We start from the raw sequence: 18,520 nt of genomic DNA on the forward strand, positions 1-18,520 counted from the left end.
CCATTAAGAAAACGAGGTAGGAATAGGTGAATATATGCATGGACTGTCCCTGGATCAAGTGACTTTTCTTCCTGAAGTTCTCAAAGTTCTTAACCTAGCTCAAGGTAGTCATCTGAGCTAGCCAGGTGTTTCAATCACAATCGGTCCATCATTTGAAAAAGTAAGATTTTAGAGCCCTCTCACCCCAAAATGGCAACTAGACATTCTGTTTTGGTGACTGTAACCTTGATTTAAGGAACCATTTGGTGCCTTGCTCATATATCAGAGTTTCTAACACTGCTTTAAAATACTGGGGAAAGTGCGTAGACCCATCTGGGTTTGTCATTCGCCACCACTAGAAACCATCCTATCTTATAGCCCAAAGGTTTGTTGTTTTCTGGGAAGGATACTGCCCTGATTCTTGCTGTGTATCAAGCATATGTGGCTAAGGGGTCTGCTCTGTTTTTAATGGTTTGGCTATTCAGGTGGCAGCCGTAAGATATTCCTTTGCTGCCTTTAAGACTTGAAATGGAGAGCTATTCACTTGAGGTTCCTTAGCCTTGCTGTACTCAGACACACCCATCTGTGTGCTGTCCAAGAACAGGTCACAAGTTTATCTGTAATTCAATTCTAACAGGGCACACACTTTTCATTCTGCTAGTCTTTGATCAAGGCTCCCTCCCCCCTCTCTCACTGTTCCTCCTTCCCCTTAAAAATGACTGCATTAAAAGCTTTGTGCTGAAGCCTGCCGGACAATGGCTCACTATTGCCCTGACTTCTCTGTGGGCCTCCTCATTCTCCACAAGCCTCCTGCATCCGTTTAAAGATTGCCATTTATGGCATTCATGTTTTTTGTCCACCCGGCTTCTTATCGCTTCCCTCCTCCAGTTAAGGCAGATTGTCCTTTTACACAAAGCTCTGTGGAGCAGAGCCTGGGCGTAGCCAGGCCTTTTGTTAGGGGGGACATAAACTCAGTTTGCTATGTATTTTTATTGATTTGGGGGAGGAGGGCAACTGCCTCTCCCAGCGCCCCTTGGCTACGCCCATGGCAGAAAGGTTGCCAAATGCTGCCCTATGTTCTGCCAAATGTTCTTCTTATAGTAGCAAGGGTCATATCCAGAGTAGCAGTATGCAAACGCTCCCTCAAGTGCAACGATTTTTGCTTCTGCAACAGAGCATTCCACCCTCTCTGCTCCCCTCACGCCCCTTAAATCTGGGGATGGGGTTGTATGTGAACACACACACACACACACACACACACACATGCACACAAATGAGGTGCTGGAGTCAAGATTGGGGTGTGGGGTTAGGAGTTCACAGCTAAGAATTAAAAATTAAAGGCTAACAGGATTGTATTAAAAACCAGAAATTGTGGTGGTGATTCAGGTTATAGTATGAGAGCAAAGAGATAAAAAGTAACAAAAAACAAAAAAGTACTGTTGAAAATGGATGGGGAAATATATGTATATAGGTATATAATATTTTATTTATTCAGGGGGGGAAAGGGGTATGGAAAGAGTAGAGAATTTGAAAGTTAAAACGAAGTGTTGAAATAAATTTTTTTTAAAAAAACATTAAAAAAAATAGAAAGTGATGATAATAATAGTGAGAAGGCATGGGGGAAATGAAAAAATAAGAATAAAGGATTTTTAAAAGAACAAAAAAAAAAACACACACACAAAAACCACAGTAGTTTGGCTCACATGCAGTTTTGGCTCCACTGCAGGGCGCATGAGGCCTGGACTGAGCCGCCGGTCTGAGGAAGTGGCCTCTGCTGGTTCAGGCCTCCTTAATGGGCGCCACCATTTTAATTTTTTAAAAAGTTATTTAGATTTAGTTGTGCTCTTCCTCGCAGCCTCCCTGGTTCTCCTGGTCTCCTCTTTCTTTTTTCCTTGGTGGCTGCAGTGGTGGTGGCTGTGGCGGCGGCAGCGGTTGGTGAGTGATCGGGGCTCTGCTGTGGGTTTTTTGTTCAGCTCCGGAGGCCTCTGGGCCTCTGAGCTTTGTTGGGTTGTTGATGGGACGATCTCAGTCCTGGTGGGGCTGAGATCATTGGGGGGGGGGACGACACCCCCCACATGGCCACTCGGTTTTTGTGTTGGGCAGCCCTGGCTCCCCCTTGTTTGTGGCAGCGGTGGTGGTGTTGGTGGCGTGGGGACCAGCCAGACAGCACAGTTGATGAATCCCTAGGAGCTCAGTGCAGCCATGGCTCTTGCCATCTTCACTACAGGAATATAATTTAAAAGTCCATGGGCACTTAGCAAATATTGAGGATTTTCGCAATACAAAATTTATCGGGGCATCAAATTCAGACCAAAAAGAATGTATTGCCGGACATGCCCGTTATCAGATGCCTTCCAGCAATGATGCTGACCCAGCAAAAGTTTGACACACGGGACTGAAAATATCCAAAGTTAACAAAGTCAGAGTCTCTATGTAAGGAATACATACATACTTGGATGTTAACATGTATTCATTTCAAATCTTGTTCTCAACATTTTTTGGGTTATATGTTGAGATAATCATTACATGTTTGCCACACTTAGTACCATGATATTTATTAAACCACCAAGGTTTGGTGATATTGCATTAATATGTACCACCCAGAGGAGCCAGTCATAGGAACCAGGGGGTGGGGAAGAAGTTCCAGCTTCTTGGCACATATGCATGTAGCACATGCTCTTGCAAATATACTGTGCATTTATGCACATCTTTTGTTTACACTAATATTTCATGGGTCCACCTTAAAAATGTAAGGAAGCAGTCTTTATATTGTTAGTAAGATCATTGTTCAAAAGAGTGACATTTAGATGAAGATGTCAGTACCTGCCAAATATACTACAGTATCAAGAATAACTGTCTGCAAAGACATCAGTGGCACTTTCTCACATGCTGTGTATGGAAAGTCAGGTGTTACAAGTTGCCCTTTCTAGGCAAGTCCCACTTACCAGCTTATGATTTGGCAGTTATGAAGTTTGGACAGGTGTGGGAACGACTGGATTTTGAAATAATTCTCAGTGCACAAGAGTTTCTATATAAAGGATTTAACTGCCAGGCAGATAGTTCTAAATACATCAGTGTCTGCATTCAAACATATCAAACTGAGGCAGACGTGGGTGTCCCAAAACAAAGTCCATCAAACTGCGTCTTGTATGCAAACCTCACTGAAATGCAGAACTGCCGCACTCTTAAACATGCGAAATGTTTGATCATCTGATACCTAGTTTTATTCTGTAAGGCAGGCTTCCTCAACCTCAGCCCTCCAGATGTTTTGAGACTACAGTTCCCAGCATCCCTGACCACTGGGCCTGCTAGCTAGGGATCATGGGAGTTGTAGGCCAAAAACATCTGGAGGGCCGAGGTTGAGGAAGCCTTCTGTAAGGTATAGCGAGTCATGTGACTTGCCTGATTTGAGCCAATTTTGGAAACTTTTTCCACCTCTCTCTACCTCTCCGCACCCTCCCAAGTATTATACCACAGTGTTCCTGTACATCTGGTGTGCTGAACCTTTGGCCCTTCAGATTCTGCGAAACTACAACTCCCATCAGCCCTAGCAAGCACAGGGATAGTGGGAGTTTTGGATCGGGGCCAGAGGTTACCCTCACCTGCTGTATACCTTGAATTCATAGCTGTGCTGATTGTGCTCCGATTCCCAACCAATTGCAAGGTGTTTTGTTTTCACTCCTCAGTTTTGTGTCCTGAAATCAACCTTGTGTTCTCTCCCCCATGCCAATTCAGTCTTCTGGTGGTATGGATACATTAAATGCTCCATGGGGGAATATGGTCAAAAGCAAGCTCCGATTTGTTTGTTTATTTATTTCCTTAAAATTATATACTGCTTGATTGTAGAAAAAAACTTCAAAACGATTTACAAAATAGATAAAACAATAAAATTATCTATTGACGTCTTAAACATTGGAGACCTGCAAATGATCATAATTTCCCAACTTGGTCAATCTTTAGAGTACACATATATATCACCTTAAATTGGTCGGACAGTATTAAGATAAAAATATTTGAAAGTTCAAATGACTCTTGAAACAGAAAGATGTGCAATATATTAGCTAATCAAAAACAAATTTGATCCATTTTCACATACAAAACTTACTCTGTGGGGGAATCATAGAATCACAGATCTATGAGTTGGAAGGGACCCAGGGGTCATCTAGTCCAACCCCCTGCAATGCAGGAATCTCAGATAAAGCATCAATGACAGGTGGCCTTCCAACCTCTGTTTAAAACCCTCCAAGAAATGAGAGTCCACCACCTCTCGTGGGAGTCTGTTCCACTGTCAAACGGCTCTTACTGGCAGAATGTTTAGCCGGAATCTCCTTTCTTGTAACTTGAAGCCGTTGAAGTCCTACCCTCCAGAGCAGGAGAAAACAAGCATGCTCCCTGCTCCATGTGACAGCCCTTCAGAAACCCGGCACAGTGTTTCAGCTAGCGTAGTTGGGGTTCTATTTGTTACAAACTATGAGTCCCATCAGCCGTTGTTTGAGGAGGATGGAAGCTGTATTCCACAATATCTGGCAAGCACCATGTTGCCTAGAACTGCTTTAGATATCATGGGCCTTGAAACATTTGTTAAAGCTGGGTCCGCATTCCTTGAAATGGGGAGGAGGGCACCTCAGGCTCTAGGGGCCAAACACAGTGCTCTGGTTCTCTATCTGACCCTTGGGACTGTTTCATTAAACGACACCCTGCTTCCGCACACACACACATGGCCTTTTTCCTAGAATTGCAGATTTGGGACCCCAAGGATCATCTAGTCCAACCCCCTGCAATGCAAGAATCTCGGGAACCTGGCACCTGGCTGGTTTCTAGCGCTGCTCAGATCATAGCCTGGAGTACAGTGAAATGTGGCCTTTGGACTGAAAAAGGTCTCCCCATTCCTGCCTTAAAACATGTGTGTTGTATTTTCTATGACTTCCATTAGAAAGGTCTTACTGGGGTGGGTGAGATTTATGGCTCCTTAGGGGTGGAGTTTTACACAAAAAGACCTGACTCTGATTATGCAGACTTCCATAGAATGGCTTCATCCACATGCTTCTGATTACACTGCACTTCGGCAGGGAGTGATAAAAGGCGAGAGGAAAGATAACGAGGCACAACTGATGGGCAGAGTGGGGTGGGAGACCATGGGGTCATGAAGGACAGATAATGGTTCAGGGCTCAGGAGCAACCCCCCCCCCCCACAATTGCTGGTTCTATTCAGGGCTGTCTTGGACTCCTGAGGCACCTGCTGTTAAGAAAAAAATGTCCAACGTCGGCTTATTTAAAGGGAAGATGGATCATGTGCTTTACTGGTGTGACTTCTGGTGGATCTGTCAGCAGGTTGTCTTCATTGATTTGACCTTCGCTTTCAAGGTATATCAGCTGGTGTGCAGTGCTAGATGGCTGTTGCCTCTCTCTCAGTGATTTATTTTGTTTGTGTTGGATTTTGAGCACAAGGAAGAGCATGCTCCACAGTATATTTGAGTGCTGTGCTGTGACACACTTCAGGGACATTGGCTTCTCTGCTGTTCGTCCTTTGCCTTTACGTCCTCCTTGTGGTAGGGATCACTTTGCAGGCTCCTGGGCAGTGGTGTGAGCAGCCCTGTGCGGTTGCAAGGCCCCCACCTAGAGACTGTAGCAAAAAATAGCATGCACAGAGGGGAGGAGACTCCAGGAAGTGGCACGTTCTCCGGATTCTCTGTTGCCCGTTGCAGCACTGAAGGACGAAAATAACCTCTCCCGTAATTATCACTGAGATACCAGTTACCATTTCAAAGAAAAGAGTCGCATTCATTTTGTTTGGCAGCAAGGGTGTTAACACAGATGAAAATACACAAGCAAATCGGTGTGCTGCGGAAGATGAAATGCTTCCCTTGTCAGTTCTCAAACACAATTAAATCCATCCAGTTCAACACCAGTGCCTTGATGTCTGCTTGTTTCTTTGACCAAGGTATGGGAATGCACTATTTTTAACGGTGAGTTTCTTTGCTTCCAAATGCTTGCCTAGTTGCTGCTCTAGTGGCTTATTTATGTGCAGAGTAGTTTGGTACTGTGTGTTGTAGTTATTAACAGAGCATCATTCTGTTTAGCCTTGCAACTTCATGTCCCCCCACCCCTTTGAGATAATCAAATAGGTTGAAGGCTTGTCCACAAAGGAAAAGCAAGTTGCCTTTTGGATTAATTTTAATTGAAAAGCTAAGATCTGCTGATATGTTAACTTTCAGTTGTAGCACTGCAGTAAATTTTCTTTTTTTAAATTGGTCCAATTCATTTTAGGGGGGAAAAGCCCTGTCAGTTTCACCTACATCAGGAAGGGAAATCATGTAGTGGACCAATCAGAGAGATTCATGTTGGGTTTAACTGGAGAACGTGGGGATGGGAATGTGAGGGAATGCTGATTTTTATAGATGGATTTGGGAATTGCACCTGCTTGTAAGCCGGCACAAATCCCAGTGCTGCAAGGTGATGCCCGAAGGGACCATTGACAACAAGCCTCCCCCCTCCCCCCCCCCCCGATTGATTTGTTGCTTAAAGTGAAGCTTTTAAGAGAAGGTTCCACACCCCATGAATTAGAAAATCTGTACTGAAGAATAGGCAGCTGGAGAAAATCATGAGAAGCTCCTGCAATATGTTAATGACCAGTTTCGATACCAGAAAAGTTTTAAGCCAACAAGCCTTGGGGCGTTGTCCTCCAGGTTCACTTGAGAGGTTCCTGGGTCTTATTTCTTGTGGTGAGATCATAATAATGTTTTGATATTCTGTTGGTAGTTCCCCCCCACCCAACTTTCCCTTCAAGATGCTGTATAAAATAGGCACTCAGTGGTTTTACTGACTCATCTTAACTGCCTGCACAAAGTACACATTTTGATTAATTAGGTGATTTATCTCTTTTCGGAGCATTTTTTTCCTGTCAATACATTGGCTTTATAGCATTGTGCCATCCTGCCTTAGTTTCCAAAGCCAATTTTGAGCTGTGTACTGTTGGAGGCACATTGGCATCCCTCCTTTCTCTCTTTCCCCCTCCCCTCCCCCTTGAAAGGTTGGCTCAGTTCTTCCAATGCAGACAATTTTACTGTTCTTGGTTGCCCTGCCAGTAGTAGTACAGCAGCATTTCCAGGCAGAATTGTAAAAGCATGCTCAGTTGCATCACTATCTTAGCAGTTAAGTAGTGCTGTACCAAACAAGACCAAAGACCCACCCAGCATCTTGTTTCCCAAAGTGACAAACTAGATGCCTATGGGAAGTCCACAAGCAGGACATCAGGGCAATAGCCTCTCCTGCTGTTATTCCCCAGCAGCTGTTATTCAGAGCCATGCTGCCTTTGTCCTTGGAGGTAATACATAGCCATCACGATTAGTAGCCATTGATAGTCCTACCCTCTATTGAATTTGCCCAATCCCTTTTTAAAGCCAATGATCCACACTAATGAGGCAGGCTGTACTTCAAACCAGGGATGCAGATGGCACTGTGGTCTTAACCACTGAGCCTCTTGGGCTTGCTGTTGGGTCAGCAGTTCGAATCTGCATGACGGGGTGAGCTCCCGTTGCTCTGTCCCAGCTTCTGCCAACCTAGCAGTTCTAAGGCATACCAGTGCAAGTAGATAAATAGGTACCGCTGCGGCAGGAAGATGAATAGTGTTTCTGTGCAATCTAGCTTCCTTCACAGTGTTCCATTGCACCAGAAGCGGTTTAGTCATCCTGGCCACATGACCTGGACAGCTGTCTGTGGACAAACGCCATCTCCCTCAGCCTGAAAGCGAGATGAGCGCCACACCCCATAGTCAAGTTTGACTGGACTTTACTGTCCAGGGGTCATTTACCTTTACCTTTTTACTACTTCAAACTAAGATATATGCTTGATTCAAATGAAGAATATCCTCAAATCAAGGAACTGTCTGGTGTAAATGTTTTGAACTTAAGTATGTTGCCTCAGCTTAGACCATGGCTTGTTCTAATTTGAGTTTAGAATTTAACAATGATTTTAGTCTCTGGGCATACAGGCATGCCATGGCTCAAAGGTGCTTGCACGTCTGGTCTCATTTTCTGTCTGCTGAGCACTCCAGACTCTGTGTGTTCATGGGTTGTCCATTCAGACATCCTTCCAAACCATAGTTAGCACACACCATGTTTGGCAAACTGCTTCCAGCCACAATTTCTGCTTTTGGGTTGCTGTTGGATCACAGATATACAATTTCATACCAAAGGCACGGTGAAGATTCCTTATTTATATGCTGGCATGATTTCTGAACCAGGTCACTGTTTGCAAAGGACCCTTGAAAACAAATACAGAAACATGAACTGGAGCCAAGTAGCAGTCAGAGATAATTAAGAGTTCAGAGACATCCTTCTGCAAATAAATTGGAAAATATAAAATAGTTTAAATGGTAAGCTGAGATGATATTAAAGGGGTAGTCAACAGTTTCATTATTACATGCTCAGCAGTTCACAGGACACAGAAGAGTGTATTTTCAGGTTAAAACAGCTTTTGACTTTATATATCAGAGGTTGAGGATTTTGGAGTGTAAAAGTGGTTTTCTACATGGGCTCTGCCAAGGAGACCAATAAGGAATTATTTCCAGTCCCTGAGAATGTTTGGAGTTCTTTGAAAATAAGCCTGTGTCACCAGGGCTTCCAGGGCTTCTGTGATCCAGTGGATGGAGCCCGGAACGGGGCTTTTGCCTGGCAGATCAGGAAACTTTGTGTAGTGGAGAAGGGCTCTGGTGGGAGTAGGATGTGGGCTTTGGTGGGAACAGAAGGCAGCACGTGAGCTTACTAGACAGTGTGTGGCTGGGGGTGCAGAAGGAACTGAAGACAATTTCAAGCCAAGTGGAAAACAGTCTGCCTCTTTGAGCTTGTCTCTGCACTCTTTGGAGATATCAAGACTAGTACAGTGGTACCTCGGGTTACAGGCGCTTCAGGCTACAGACTCAGGTAACCCAGAAATAGTACCTCGGGTTAAGAACTTTGCTTCAGGATGAGAACAGAAATCGCGTGGTGGCGGCGGCAGCAGCGGGAGGCCCCCTTAGCTAAAGTGGTACCTCAGGTTAAGAACAGTTTCAGGTTAAGAACGGACGTCCGGAACGAATTAAGTTCTTAACCCGAGGTACCACTGTAATGCTAAGATCATTGAAACCTCAGATCATACCTCTAGACCTGGCAAACCTGTTTATCTCATTCATCTGTGCATACCAGTGCCGGATTTACGTATAAGCTAAACAAGCTATTGTTTAGGGGCCCCATTCTCTTGTCCCATTCTCATTCTCCCAATATAAATATATTTCCCTATAAATATTCTTAATTGTATTTCAGTTCAACAACTACTTTGATAAAATACATATTTTGTTATGTGCAAATGGCTTTAGATACCTATTAGGTCCATAAATTACCATACAGTAATACCTCTGGTTACATACCGTCCTCATTGCAAACGCTTCGGATAACGAACTCCGCTAACTTGGAAGTAGGTGCTCCTGGAAGCAAACTTTGTCCCAGGATGCGAATGGAAGGTCCCATTAGCGAAAGTGCGCCTCATGTTAGGAACGGTTTTAGGATAAGAATGGACCTCCGGAACGAATTAAGTTCGTAACCGGAGGTCCCACTGTAGAGCATATATTCAACAACAAAAAACAGTGACAATTTGTTGTTGACAAAGGACAGCTGGACATATAAAGGGCCCCATTGCCTTCATTAGCTTAGGGCCTCATCAAACCTAAATCCAGCCCTGGTGCATATACATGCAAACACACACATGCCACGTATTGTACTGTATATATATATTTTTCCAGCTCAGCTTTACTCTCTAGGCTTTGAGCTTTCAAATCATTGCACTGCTACAAGATTGCAAAATCGTTTTGTTTGGCTGTTTGCAAGAAAAGGGCAGATTGGTAATGCTAGCAAAGGCCAACTGCCAGCTCTTAGCAACAAGCAACGCAATGCATTCTTATCTTCCTCTCTGATCCTCCTTCCCCTGGCCTCATATTGCAGGACCATTGAGGCTGAGGCAGAGTGTGGTGGTGGGGAGACCTAATACAACAGTCTTGTTTTGTTCTTGGCAACCTGCCTTGTGCCACAAGGTTCCCATGGTTCCCGTGTGTGAGGTGGGTACCCTTCAGGGGTGCTTGAGCAGTTGCCAGGGGCTGCTCAGCTTCTTCCTTTGTCTCTGTCCATCTCTGTCCTTCGTTTCCTTCTCCCTTGGAAGTGGGTGACTAAACCTCACGCATCCACAGAATGATGCCAGTAGCCAGGCCTCTTGGATGCTCCCAGACAAAAGCCTCAGTGTATGTCTGTGTGCATGTGAGGGAGCGAGTGAGGGGACCACTTCTGCTTCTCTCCCCAATCTGGGGTTTGCAGGTGGAATAGCGGTACTTGGAGGGAAAGCTGAAGTTCACTTTTGGAACATCTGCCTTTGCATATGGAAGGTCCCTGGTTCATCTCTCCCCACGCCCCATCTCCAGGTAGGGCTGGGAGAGGCCCTAGTCTGAAACCCTGGAGTGCTGCTGCCAGTCAGTGCAGATAGTGTTGAACAGGCTGAACCAGTGGACCACTTCCTACACTGTGGTGGCGGCTGCCTTGTGAACATCACGGCCACTGCATCATTGGAAGTTAAGGCTGCAGGAGGGGGAGGTTAAGGTGAGTGACAGACTGCCGCCTCCTCAGCCCTGCCATTGCTAGACTACTGAATGTGTTGAGATCTTGAGATGAGCAAAGGCCCCTTTCTCCACTGATGAATCTGCACTGGTGCAGAAAAATCCTGAAACAAGCAAAGCTCCTTTGAGCATGTATTTGCCTTTGCAGCCTTTACTGTTATATCCCGCCTTTCCTCCAGAGACCTCAAGGTGCCATGCACTGCTCTCCCTCTCCCCATTTTATCCTCTCAACACTCTGTGGACTGGCTCTTCATGCTGGTGCAAAGGTTTTTCAGTGGGCTGCTCCTTCCAAATGGGTAGCTTGCTGCTGGGAAGCGGCTGCCACGCCCCCTTTGACCAATCAACAACTGAGTGGGTGGGAGGGCTGGGCTCTGCCATTGTGTCCCCTATCCTGAGCAACCCCCCCCCCCAAAAAAAAGAACATTCGGGCTCAGGGCGGCTAACACCAATAAAATCACAGTAAAAACATAATGTGGGGGGGGGGGACCCAATTTAAAATACAGGTTAAAATGCAATTTAAAATGCAGCCTCATTTTAAAAGTAGCCGACAGATCAAGACCATAAGGGGAGGGAAACATAAGTGTCAGACTGAGTCCAAACCAAAGGCCAGGCGGAACAGCTCTGTCTTGCAGTCCCTGCGGAAAGATGTCAAGTCCCGCAGGGCCCTAGTCTCTTGTGACAGAGCGTTCCACCAAGTCGGGGCCAGTACTGAAAAGGCCCTGGCCCTAGTTGAGACCAATCTAACCACCTTGCAACCTGGGATCTCCAAAATGTTGTCATTTGTGGACCTTAAGGTCCTCCGCGGGGCATACCAGGAGAGGCGGTCCCGTAGGTACGTGGGTCCTAGGCTGCATAGGGCTTTAAAAGTCAAAACCAGCACCTTAAACCTGACCCTGTACTCCACCGGGAGCCAGTGCAGTTGGTAAAGCACTGGATGAATGTGATCCCGTGGCAAGGACCCCATAAGGAGCCTCGCTGCGGCATTCTGCACCCGCTGGAGTTTCTGGGTCAGCTTCAAGGGCAGCCCTGCGTAGAGCGAGTTACAATAATCAAGCCTGGAGGTGACCGTCACATGGATCACTGTGGCTAGATCAGGGCGAGAAAGGTAAGGGACCAACTGCTTAATACGGCAGAGATGGGAAAATGCCACCTTTGCTGTGGCTGCAACCTGCGCCTCCATGTAGAGGCTTATGTGGTGGCTATTGATGTGTTTTGCCTTTGACACAAAAGAGCTAAGTAAATGAGTGAATGAAATGTGAGCTTGCTAAATAATGGTGCCTTTAGGCAAGTTCCTTGAGCCCCCCTTTTTGGGGTCATGGTGTGCCAGTTGTCAAGTGTCCTTTTTTATTTCAAAGTAATGTGCATCCCATCTTTTCTCCCCACCTTCCCAATTTTATCCTCGTGACAACCTTGCAAGGTTGGTGCAGCTGACAATTTAGAACTGCTTGTTTATTCTTCCAAAGAGATCAGGGCAACATACCTGCTGATTCTTCTTGCCTTATATTCTCACAACAAACCTGAGAAATAGGTTGTGCTAAGAAATTGTGACTGCCCAAGGTGAGCTTTGTGGATAAGAAGGAACTTGAATCCAAATCGCAGGAGGAAGTTTGCCTCATCATAGTGCAAGTTTTTCTGATTGCTGTGTAAATGTATTTCATGAAAATGTACGCACAAAATATATTAACATACATTTTTCTCTCTTTATTATACAGCAGATATAATTTCTACAGTAGAGTTTAATCATTCTGGAGAATTGCTAGCAACAGGAGACAAAGGCGGTAGAGTTGTTATCTTTCAACAAGAGCAGGAGGTGAGTTCTGTGTCAGTGTGGTCTGTTCATACCCACAACCTAATTTCCTCATGACCCAGGTAAATGAGGTACTGGGCTTTGGGAGGGAGGCACGAGGCTCTGGCAGGGTTCTAGAGCCCACCCACCTCCTTCCCAAAGCTGAGCAAGTGCTAACTAGGCTTTGGGAAGGAGACAGGAGGACTCTAGTACCCTGTCAGAGCCCTCATGCCTCTTTTCTAAATCTCAGTGCTTTGCTTATGCCAGGCTGCCAGGCATGTCCAAAGTCCGTTTCGGGGGCCTAATCCGGCCTGCCGGTTGGTTTAATCTGGCCCCTGTGGCAGCTCAACAACTTCAATCCTAAATAAAAGGTTAACAACTTTGGTTGGCCCTTTAGTCGGCCCTCACAGCCCTTCACTTCATCAAATCTGGCCCTCTTTGAAAAAAGTTTGGACACCACTGGCTTATGCTGTGGGGTGAGGACTGCGGAGTAAAAGGTTACTTGAGGGCCGCCAAAAAAGGCCTCCAGGGCTACATGTAGCCCTCGGGTTGCGTCCACCCTGCTCTATAGATTTCAAGAGGGAATTGCATCTTTTACCTGAAAATTATGGCCAGTTTATGGTGTTCTGAGAATACATTGAAAATAAGAACTGCGCCAAAAAGCACCAGCATAATATTCTACTATTGTAACCCAGTGTGGACATGTTACATAGGAAATTTATAATTTATGGTGGCCATGACTGATTGTAAGGAAATACTGGTTAAAGATTAGGAATGCAGTCAAAAAAATGTGCAAACCTGTGTGACTTTCTGCAGAAGTAAGTCCTATTTCATTCACTGGAACTTATTCCCATGTGCGTATCTATAGGGTTGTAAGAGCAACAAGCTTAATTACAAAACTACATCTTCAGTTTCTTTGGGCTGTTGTTTCTTTCCCACCAAACTGTTGTAAAAATAGTAATACCAAGAAGTGGTATTACTATCTTATATGCTGATTATTACAGAACAGATAATGCCAACCATTATCTAGAAAAATGTATTCCAGTGCTCGTGTATTCCAAATCACTTTTGTTTAAAACCTACAGAAGATTGATGATGTAACCAATTTATTGAAAACAGGTGGCCATTTATTAACTATTGGAAAAGTAAATCTGTTGGTATAAGCTTTCTCCATAGATGTTGAATATATTTTGAAAAACAATTTAAAATCAGCAAGGAGTCAATGCTTTTTGGTGGAACACAAGCTTTTCATGCAGGAGATTCTAGGAAGCCATTGCCCCCTATCTATCTATTAGCAGGATTAGGAAATATATCTTTCTGCCTGATACCTGGAGAGTTGCTGCCAGCCAGTGTAGGTGAGGGGTTGTAAATGTTTTCTTCCCCTGGCACCTATACAGCCTAGGTGAGCCAGAGATCTAACTAGGTTTAAGCATCTTCATAGGTGCTTCATAGTTCTGCAAGAATTCTTCTGATTGTTCTTGCTCAGGAGTCCAGGGAGTAGCACTAATGCATCTTTTCCTTCTCCTTGTGTTTTTTTTAATCCAATCCATTGTGTGTAACTTACTGAAGCAATGCTTTTCCTACAGTCATTGAGTTTCAAGTAGCATTCTTCTTTTGTCCTATTAAAATCCTTCTCAAGTAGCCTACATTTGTGCCTGTAATAGATTGCCCTACATAGATTTTCTCTTGCAGTAAATATAACTGATATTGTGCCTTTGAACAGGCACTGAACATTTATGAGCACTGGAAATACCATGTCATATGAATAGCAAGTATTTTGTCTGTTTTCATTAAAATGGCTTTGAAACCACTCAACCAGTTTGTGCTCATAAGGTGTCCATCAGACAACCATGGTCCTTAGAAAGTACTGCACATCTGTTTTATGCATTTCATAGATAAAGGTAAAGGGACTCCTGACCATCAGGTCCAGTCGTGGCCGACACTGGGATTGTGGTGCTCATCTCGCTTTATTGGCCGAGGGATCCGGCGTACAGCTTCCGGGTCATGTGGCCAGCATGACTAAGCCGCTTCTGGCGAAACCAGAGCAGCGCACGGAAACGCCGTTTACCTTCCTGCCGGAGCAGTACCTATTTATCTACTTGCACTTTGACGTGCTTTCGAACTGCTAGGTTGGCAGGAGCTGGGACCGAGCAACGAGAGCTCACCCCATCGCGGGGATTTGAACCGCCGACCTTCTGATCATGGTTTAACCCACAGCGCCACCCACATTCTTTCATTTCATTTCATAGAATCATACAAATCAGAGTTGGAAGGGACTGTGAGGGACATCTAGCCCCACCCTTCAATGCAGGAAATTGTATGCCTAATGTGGGACTTGAACCCACGACCCTGAAATTAAGAGTCTCTCTTTTGTGGCCTAAAAAGACAGGAGAGCCATCACTTTGGGCCTTTTTTAGTTAAGAAAAAAAGACACATAAGAGTTGAGATGATAGGAATGCATAAAATTATACATGGTGCAATCAAGTAGATAGAGAAAGGTTTTTCTCCCTTTCTTGTAACTAGAACTCGTTCTGGAGGATTCAGAGCACACAAAAGAAAGTACTTCTTCTCTCAGCACATTGTTAAACTATGAAATTGGCTTCCACAAAAGGCAGTGAGCGCCACCCACTTGGATGGCTTTAAAAGGAGATGAGACAGATTCATGGAGGCAAAGGCTATATCAATTAACCATGATGGCTGTGCTCTTACCTCCACTGTCAGAGGCAATGTGGCTCTGAGTACCAGGTGCTGGGAGTTGCAGGTGGGCAGGGTGCTGTTGCGCTCATGTCCTGCTTGTGTGCTTCCCACAGGCATCTGGTGGGCCACTGTGAGCACAGGGCACTCGGCTAGATGGGCCACTGGGCTGGTCCAGCCAGAGAGTCTTACGTTCCTCTGATTGCCTAGGATGTTTTGCCTCGGTACGTATAAAGGTAAAGGTAAAGGGACCCCTGACAGTTAAGTCCAGTCATGACCGACTCTGGGGTTATGGTGCTCATCTTGCTTTATTGGCCGAGGGAGCCGGCGTACAGCTTCTGGGTCATGTGGCCAGCATGACTGAGCCGCTACTGGCGAACCAGAGCAGCGCACGGAAACACTGTTTACCTTCCCGCCGGAGTGGTACCTATTTATCTACTTGCACTTTGACGTGCTTTCGAACTGCTAGGTTGGCAGGAGAAGGGACCGAGCAATGGGAGCTCACCCCGTCGTGGGGATTCGAACCGCCGACCTTCTGCTCGGCAAGTCCTAGGCTCTGTGGTTTAACCCACAGCGCCACGTATACTGTATCGTATATCAGTACATATGCTGTATGTATATCGGTACGTATACTGGGCGGTTTTTACATAAAAAGCTCTTGGAGGTTCTTACGGTTTATAAGTCATCTTTGCAACTCCTCTAGCCTTTGTACCTTTCTCTTCTTATACAATCACTCTCTCTTTCTGTACTCTTTCTTTCTGGTAAGGATTTTTCCTTACCAAGTTACTTTGATCTCTTAGCGCCATCTAGTGGGGACAATGATATCTATTTATTTATTACATTTATATCCTGCCCTTCTGGTTCAATTGGACAACCGAGACAGTGAACAAAAGGTGGCTAACAGGTTTTTTTAAGTTGATTTTTTAGTACATTAAAATTAAAACCTTAAAACGGGTTTCACATATTAGGTTCCAAATTTGGGAAATGAGTTTATGGAAATAGGAAACATCAGTTTCGTGGTATGGTGTTTTTAAATCAACTAAGATTATAACCTCCTTAAGGAACTCGGGAGGCTAATGCTTAAAATAACATATATTGTAGAAAGGTTAGCAAGAGCTCTATAAAACAGATGGCAGCCAATTCTTGGCTTGTCCACAGCAAAATATAATCAAAACTGAATATATTGGATAAATTGTATTTTATGGTTGGTGTTATCTGCTGGTTTGGTCTGTTCTCATTATTAAACTGCCCTTGCTGTTTTGTGGTGGTTTATGGTTGAGATAAGAGGACGCAGGTGGTGCTGTGGGTAAAACCTCAGCGCCTAGGACTTGTCGATCGTATGGTCGGCGGTTCGAATCCCCGCGGCGGGGTGAGCTCCCGTCCTTCGGTCCCAGCTCCTGCCCACCTAGCAGTTCGAAAGCACCCCTAAGTGCAAGTAGATAAATAGGTACCGCTTTATAGCGGGAAGGTAAACGGCGTTTCCCTGTGCTGCTCTGGTGCTGGCTCGCCAGAGCAGCTTCGTCACACTGGCCACGTGACCCGGAAGTGTCTGTGGACAGCGCTGGCTCCCGGCCTCTAGAGTGAGATGAGCGCACAACCCTAGAGTCTGGCAAGACTGGCCCTTATGGGCAGGGGTACCTTTACCTATGGTTGAGATAAATGAAATTGAAAAGAATCTAATATATAAAATCTATTTCTTAGGGAAATAAGAAAAGGTATTTTGAGACAGGGATGGGTAACCTGTGGCCCTCCAGCTTCTACTGGACTACAACTCCTATCATTCTTGAACCCTAGTTATGCTGTCTGGGGCTGATGGGAGATGCAGCCCAGCCACAGCTGGAGGGCCAAATGTTTCCCTATCTCTGTTTAAAAGGCTTATCGAGCTTCTGGAAATGTGTATGTTTCTTCAGAGGAAATGTCCGTTCCAGAATTCGTGCCAAAACCCTCACTGGGAGCAGACCGTGGTCTCTGTTCATGCAGGAGCCACTCTCTTCCCACCTGTGTTGATGAAATGCTCCCTGTGCAAGAGTGGGGTACACTGTTCCACACCTGCGTGATTGTGGTGGATTGTCTTGTTCATTACGCGTTTCATGAGCAAGACCATGGGAGAAGGACATAAGTTCAGTGGTGAGATACAGGCTTGTCCTGGGTTCAGTCTCTGGCATTTCTGGTTAATTAAGGCTAGCAGGTGATGAGAAAGAGTTCTACCAAAGCTATGAAGAGCTGCTACAGATCAGAATATTTATTGGAAGAAATGTCTGTTTTCATAAAATCTTCCTAAAATCCCAGAGCAGTTCATTATCTGTTGATTGGAAGGTGGGACTCGCCTGTAGTCAGTATTGCTTACCTGTCCATCTGAATGTCGCAATGAAATCCTGTCCATTCCTTTTTGCATGGATGCTGTCCAGATTATGTTTGTCTGCTGTTTAAAAAAACTCAGCAATCAGTTCAAAACAATCTTAACTACAGGGTGAGATAAAATAACACCGGCCTGGTGTTTAAAATGCCGCTTGCTTCATTCTTTACAATTTATTAAAATGCCTGTGAGAATAAAAAAAATGTATTGGCCTGCCACCTATATGATAACAAAGTGGGTGTTGGGTGAGCTTTCCTAGGGAGGGAATTCCATAATACTCTTAGAATCATAGAATGTCAGAGTTGGAAGGGACCCCAAGAGTCATCTATTCCACCCTGCAATGCAGGAATTCTTCCCACAGCCGTCCCTGGGTGGGCTCAAACCACCAAACTTCTGGTTATCAGCCAGGCGCACGGACCCACTTTGCCACAGGAGGGCTCGGTGCTATCTGCTTGACCTCAGTTGGTGGCAGCACCCTGAGAAGGGTCTCTGTAGAAGAACTTTATTCCTGAGCAGGTTGTTATGGGAAAAGGTGATTCTTAAGGTGTCCAGTAATAGCACTGGAGTAGAAAGACAATTTGTCTGACCTCATATAAGGCAGCTTCCTGTGTATCAGCCAAGCACCACCCATCAGAACAGGTGATTCCCAGTCGCTATCCACAGAGCAGTATCGGTTGAAACAGGATCTCTTTGTAGAATTCACCTGACATGAAAGCTGTCGTCATGCCTGGGCTGGAATGAGGTGGCAGTGCAACCGTGCAAAGCATTGTGGAACAGCTTAGGAGGCAGGAAATGAATACTGCCCCGTAATTGTTAATAAGGCGGGATTCATGCCAGTGCAATGTTAATTACCTTGGGCTGGAATTTGGCTTCAAACCTGCCTCCTGCTTGAAAAGGTGCCTGGGATGTTTTAAATGGCGTTGGCATCCTCGCGCCCTTGAGTTCATCACCCTCTTGGAATTGCAGATGTTGGCTAAACAAGTCCTGAGAGGTTTAGCTTTAGATAGCAGTTTGGAGGGAAGAGCATCTGTGAGTCATGACTAGGGTGTCCTACGGCACAATAGCTGTT

The 18,520-nt window shown here is 45.2% G+C and overlaps 1 protein-coding gene across 4 annotated transcripts in view; it reads left to right on the forward strand.

Annotated features, from left to right (window-relative positions):
* The window catches only part of PPP2R2A (protein phosphatase 2 regulatory subunit Balpha), a 66,879-nt gene that overhangs the window by 31,109 nt on the left and 17,250 nt on the right, over positions 1-18,520 (forward strand). Inside the window, exons 1-2 of one of the 4 annotated variants that reach the window (XM_077919664.1) lie at positions 5,779-5,920; positions 12,328-12,425. In XM_077919664.1, coding sequence (XP_077775790.1) covers positions 5,794-5,920; positions 12,328-12,425 — 225 coding nt within the window. In that variant the 5' untranslated portion in view covers positions 5,779-5,793. Of the gene's footprint in view, positions 1-5,778; positions 5,921-12,327; positions 12,426-18,520 lie in introns of those variants that run through there. The other 3 variants (XM_077919665.1, XM_077919667.1, XM_028708251.2) reach the window with 3 other exon arrangements.

This window comes from Podarcis muralis, chromosome 15 (genome assembly GCF_964188315.1).
Source record: "Podarcis muralis chromosome 15, rPodMur119.hap1.1, whole genome shotgun sequence".
Classification (NCBI taxonomy): domain Eukaryota; kingdom Metazoa; phylum Chordata; class Lepidosauria; order Squamata; family Lacertidae; genus Podarcis; species Podarcis muralis.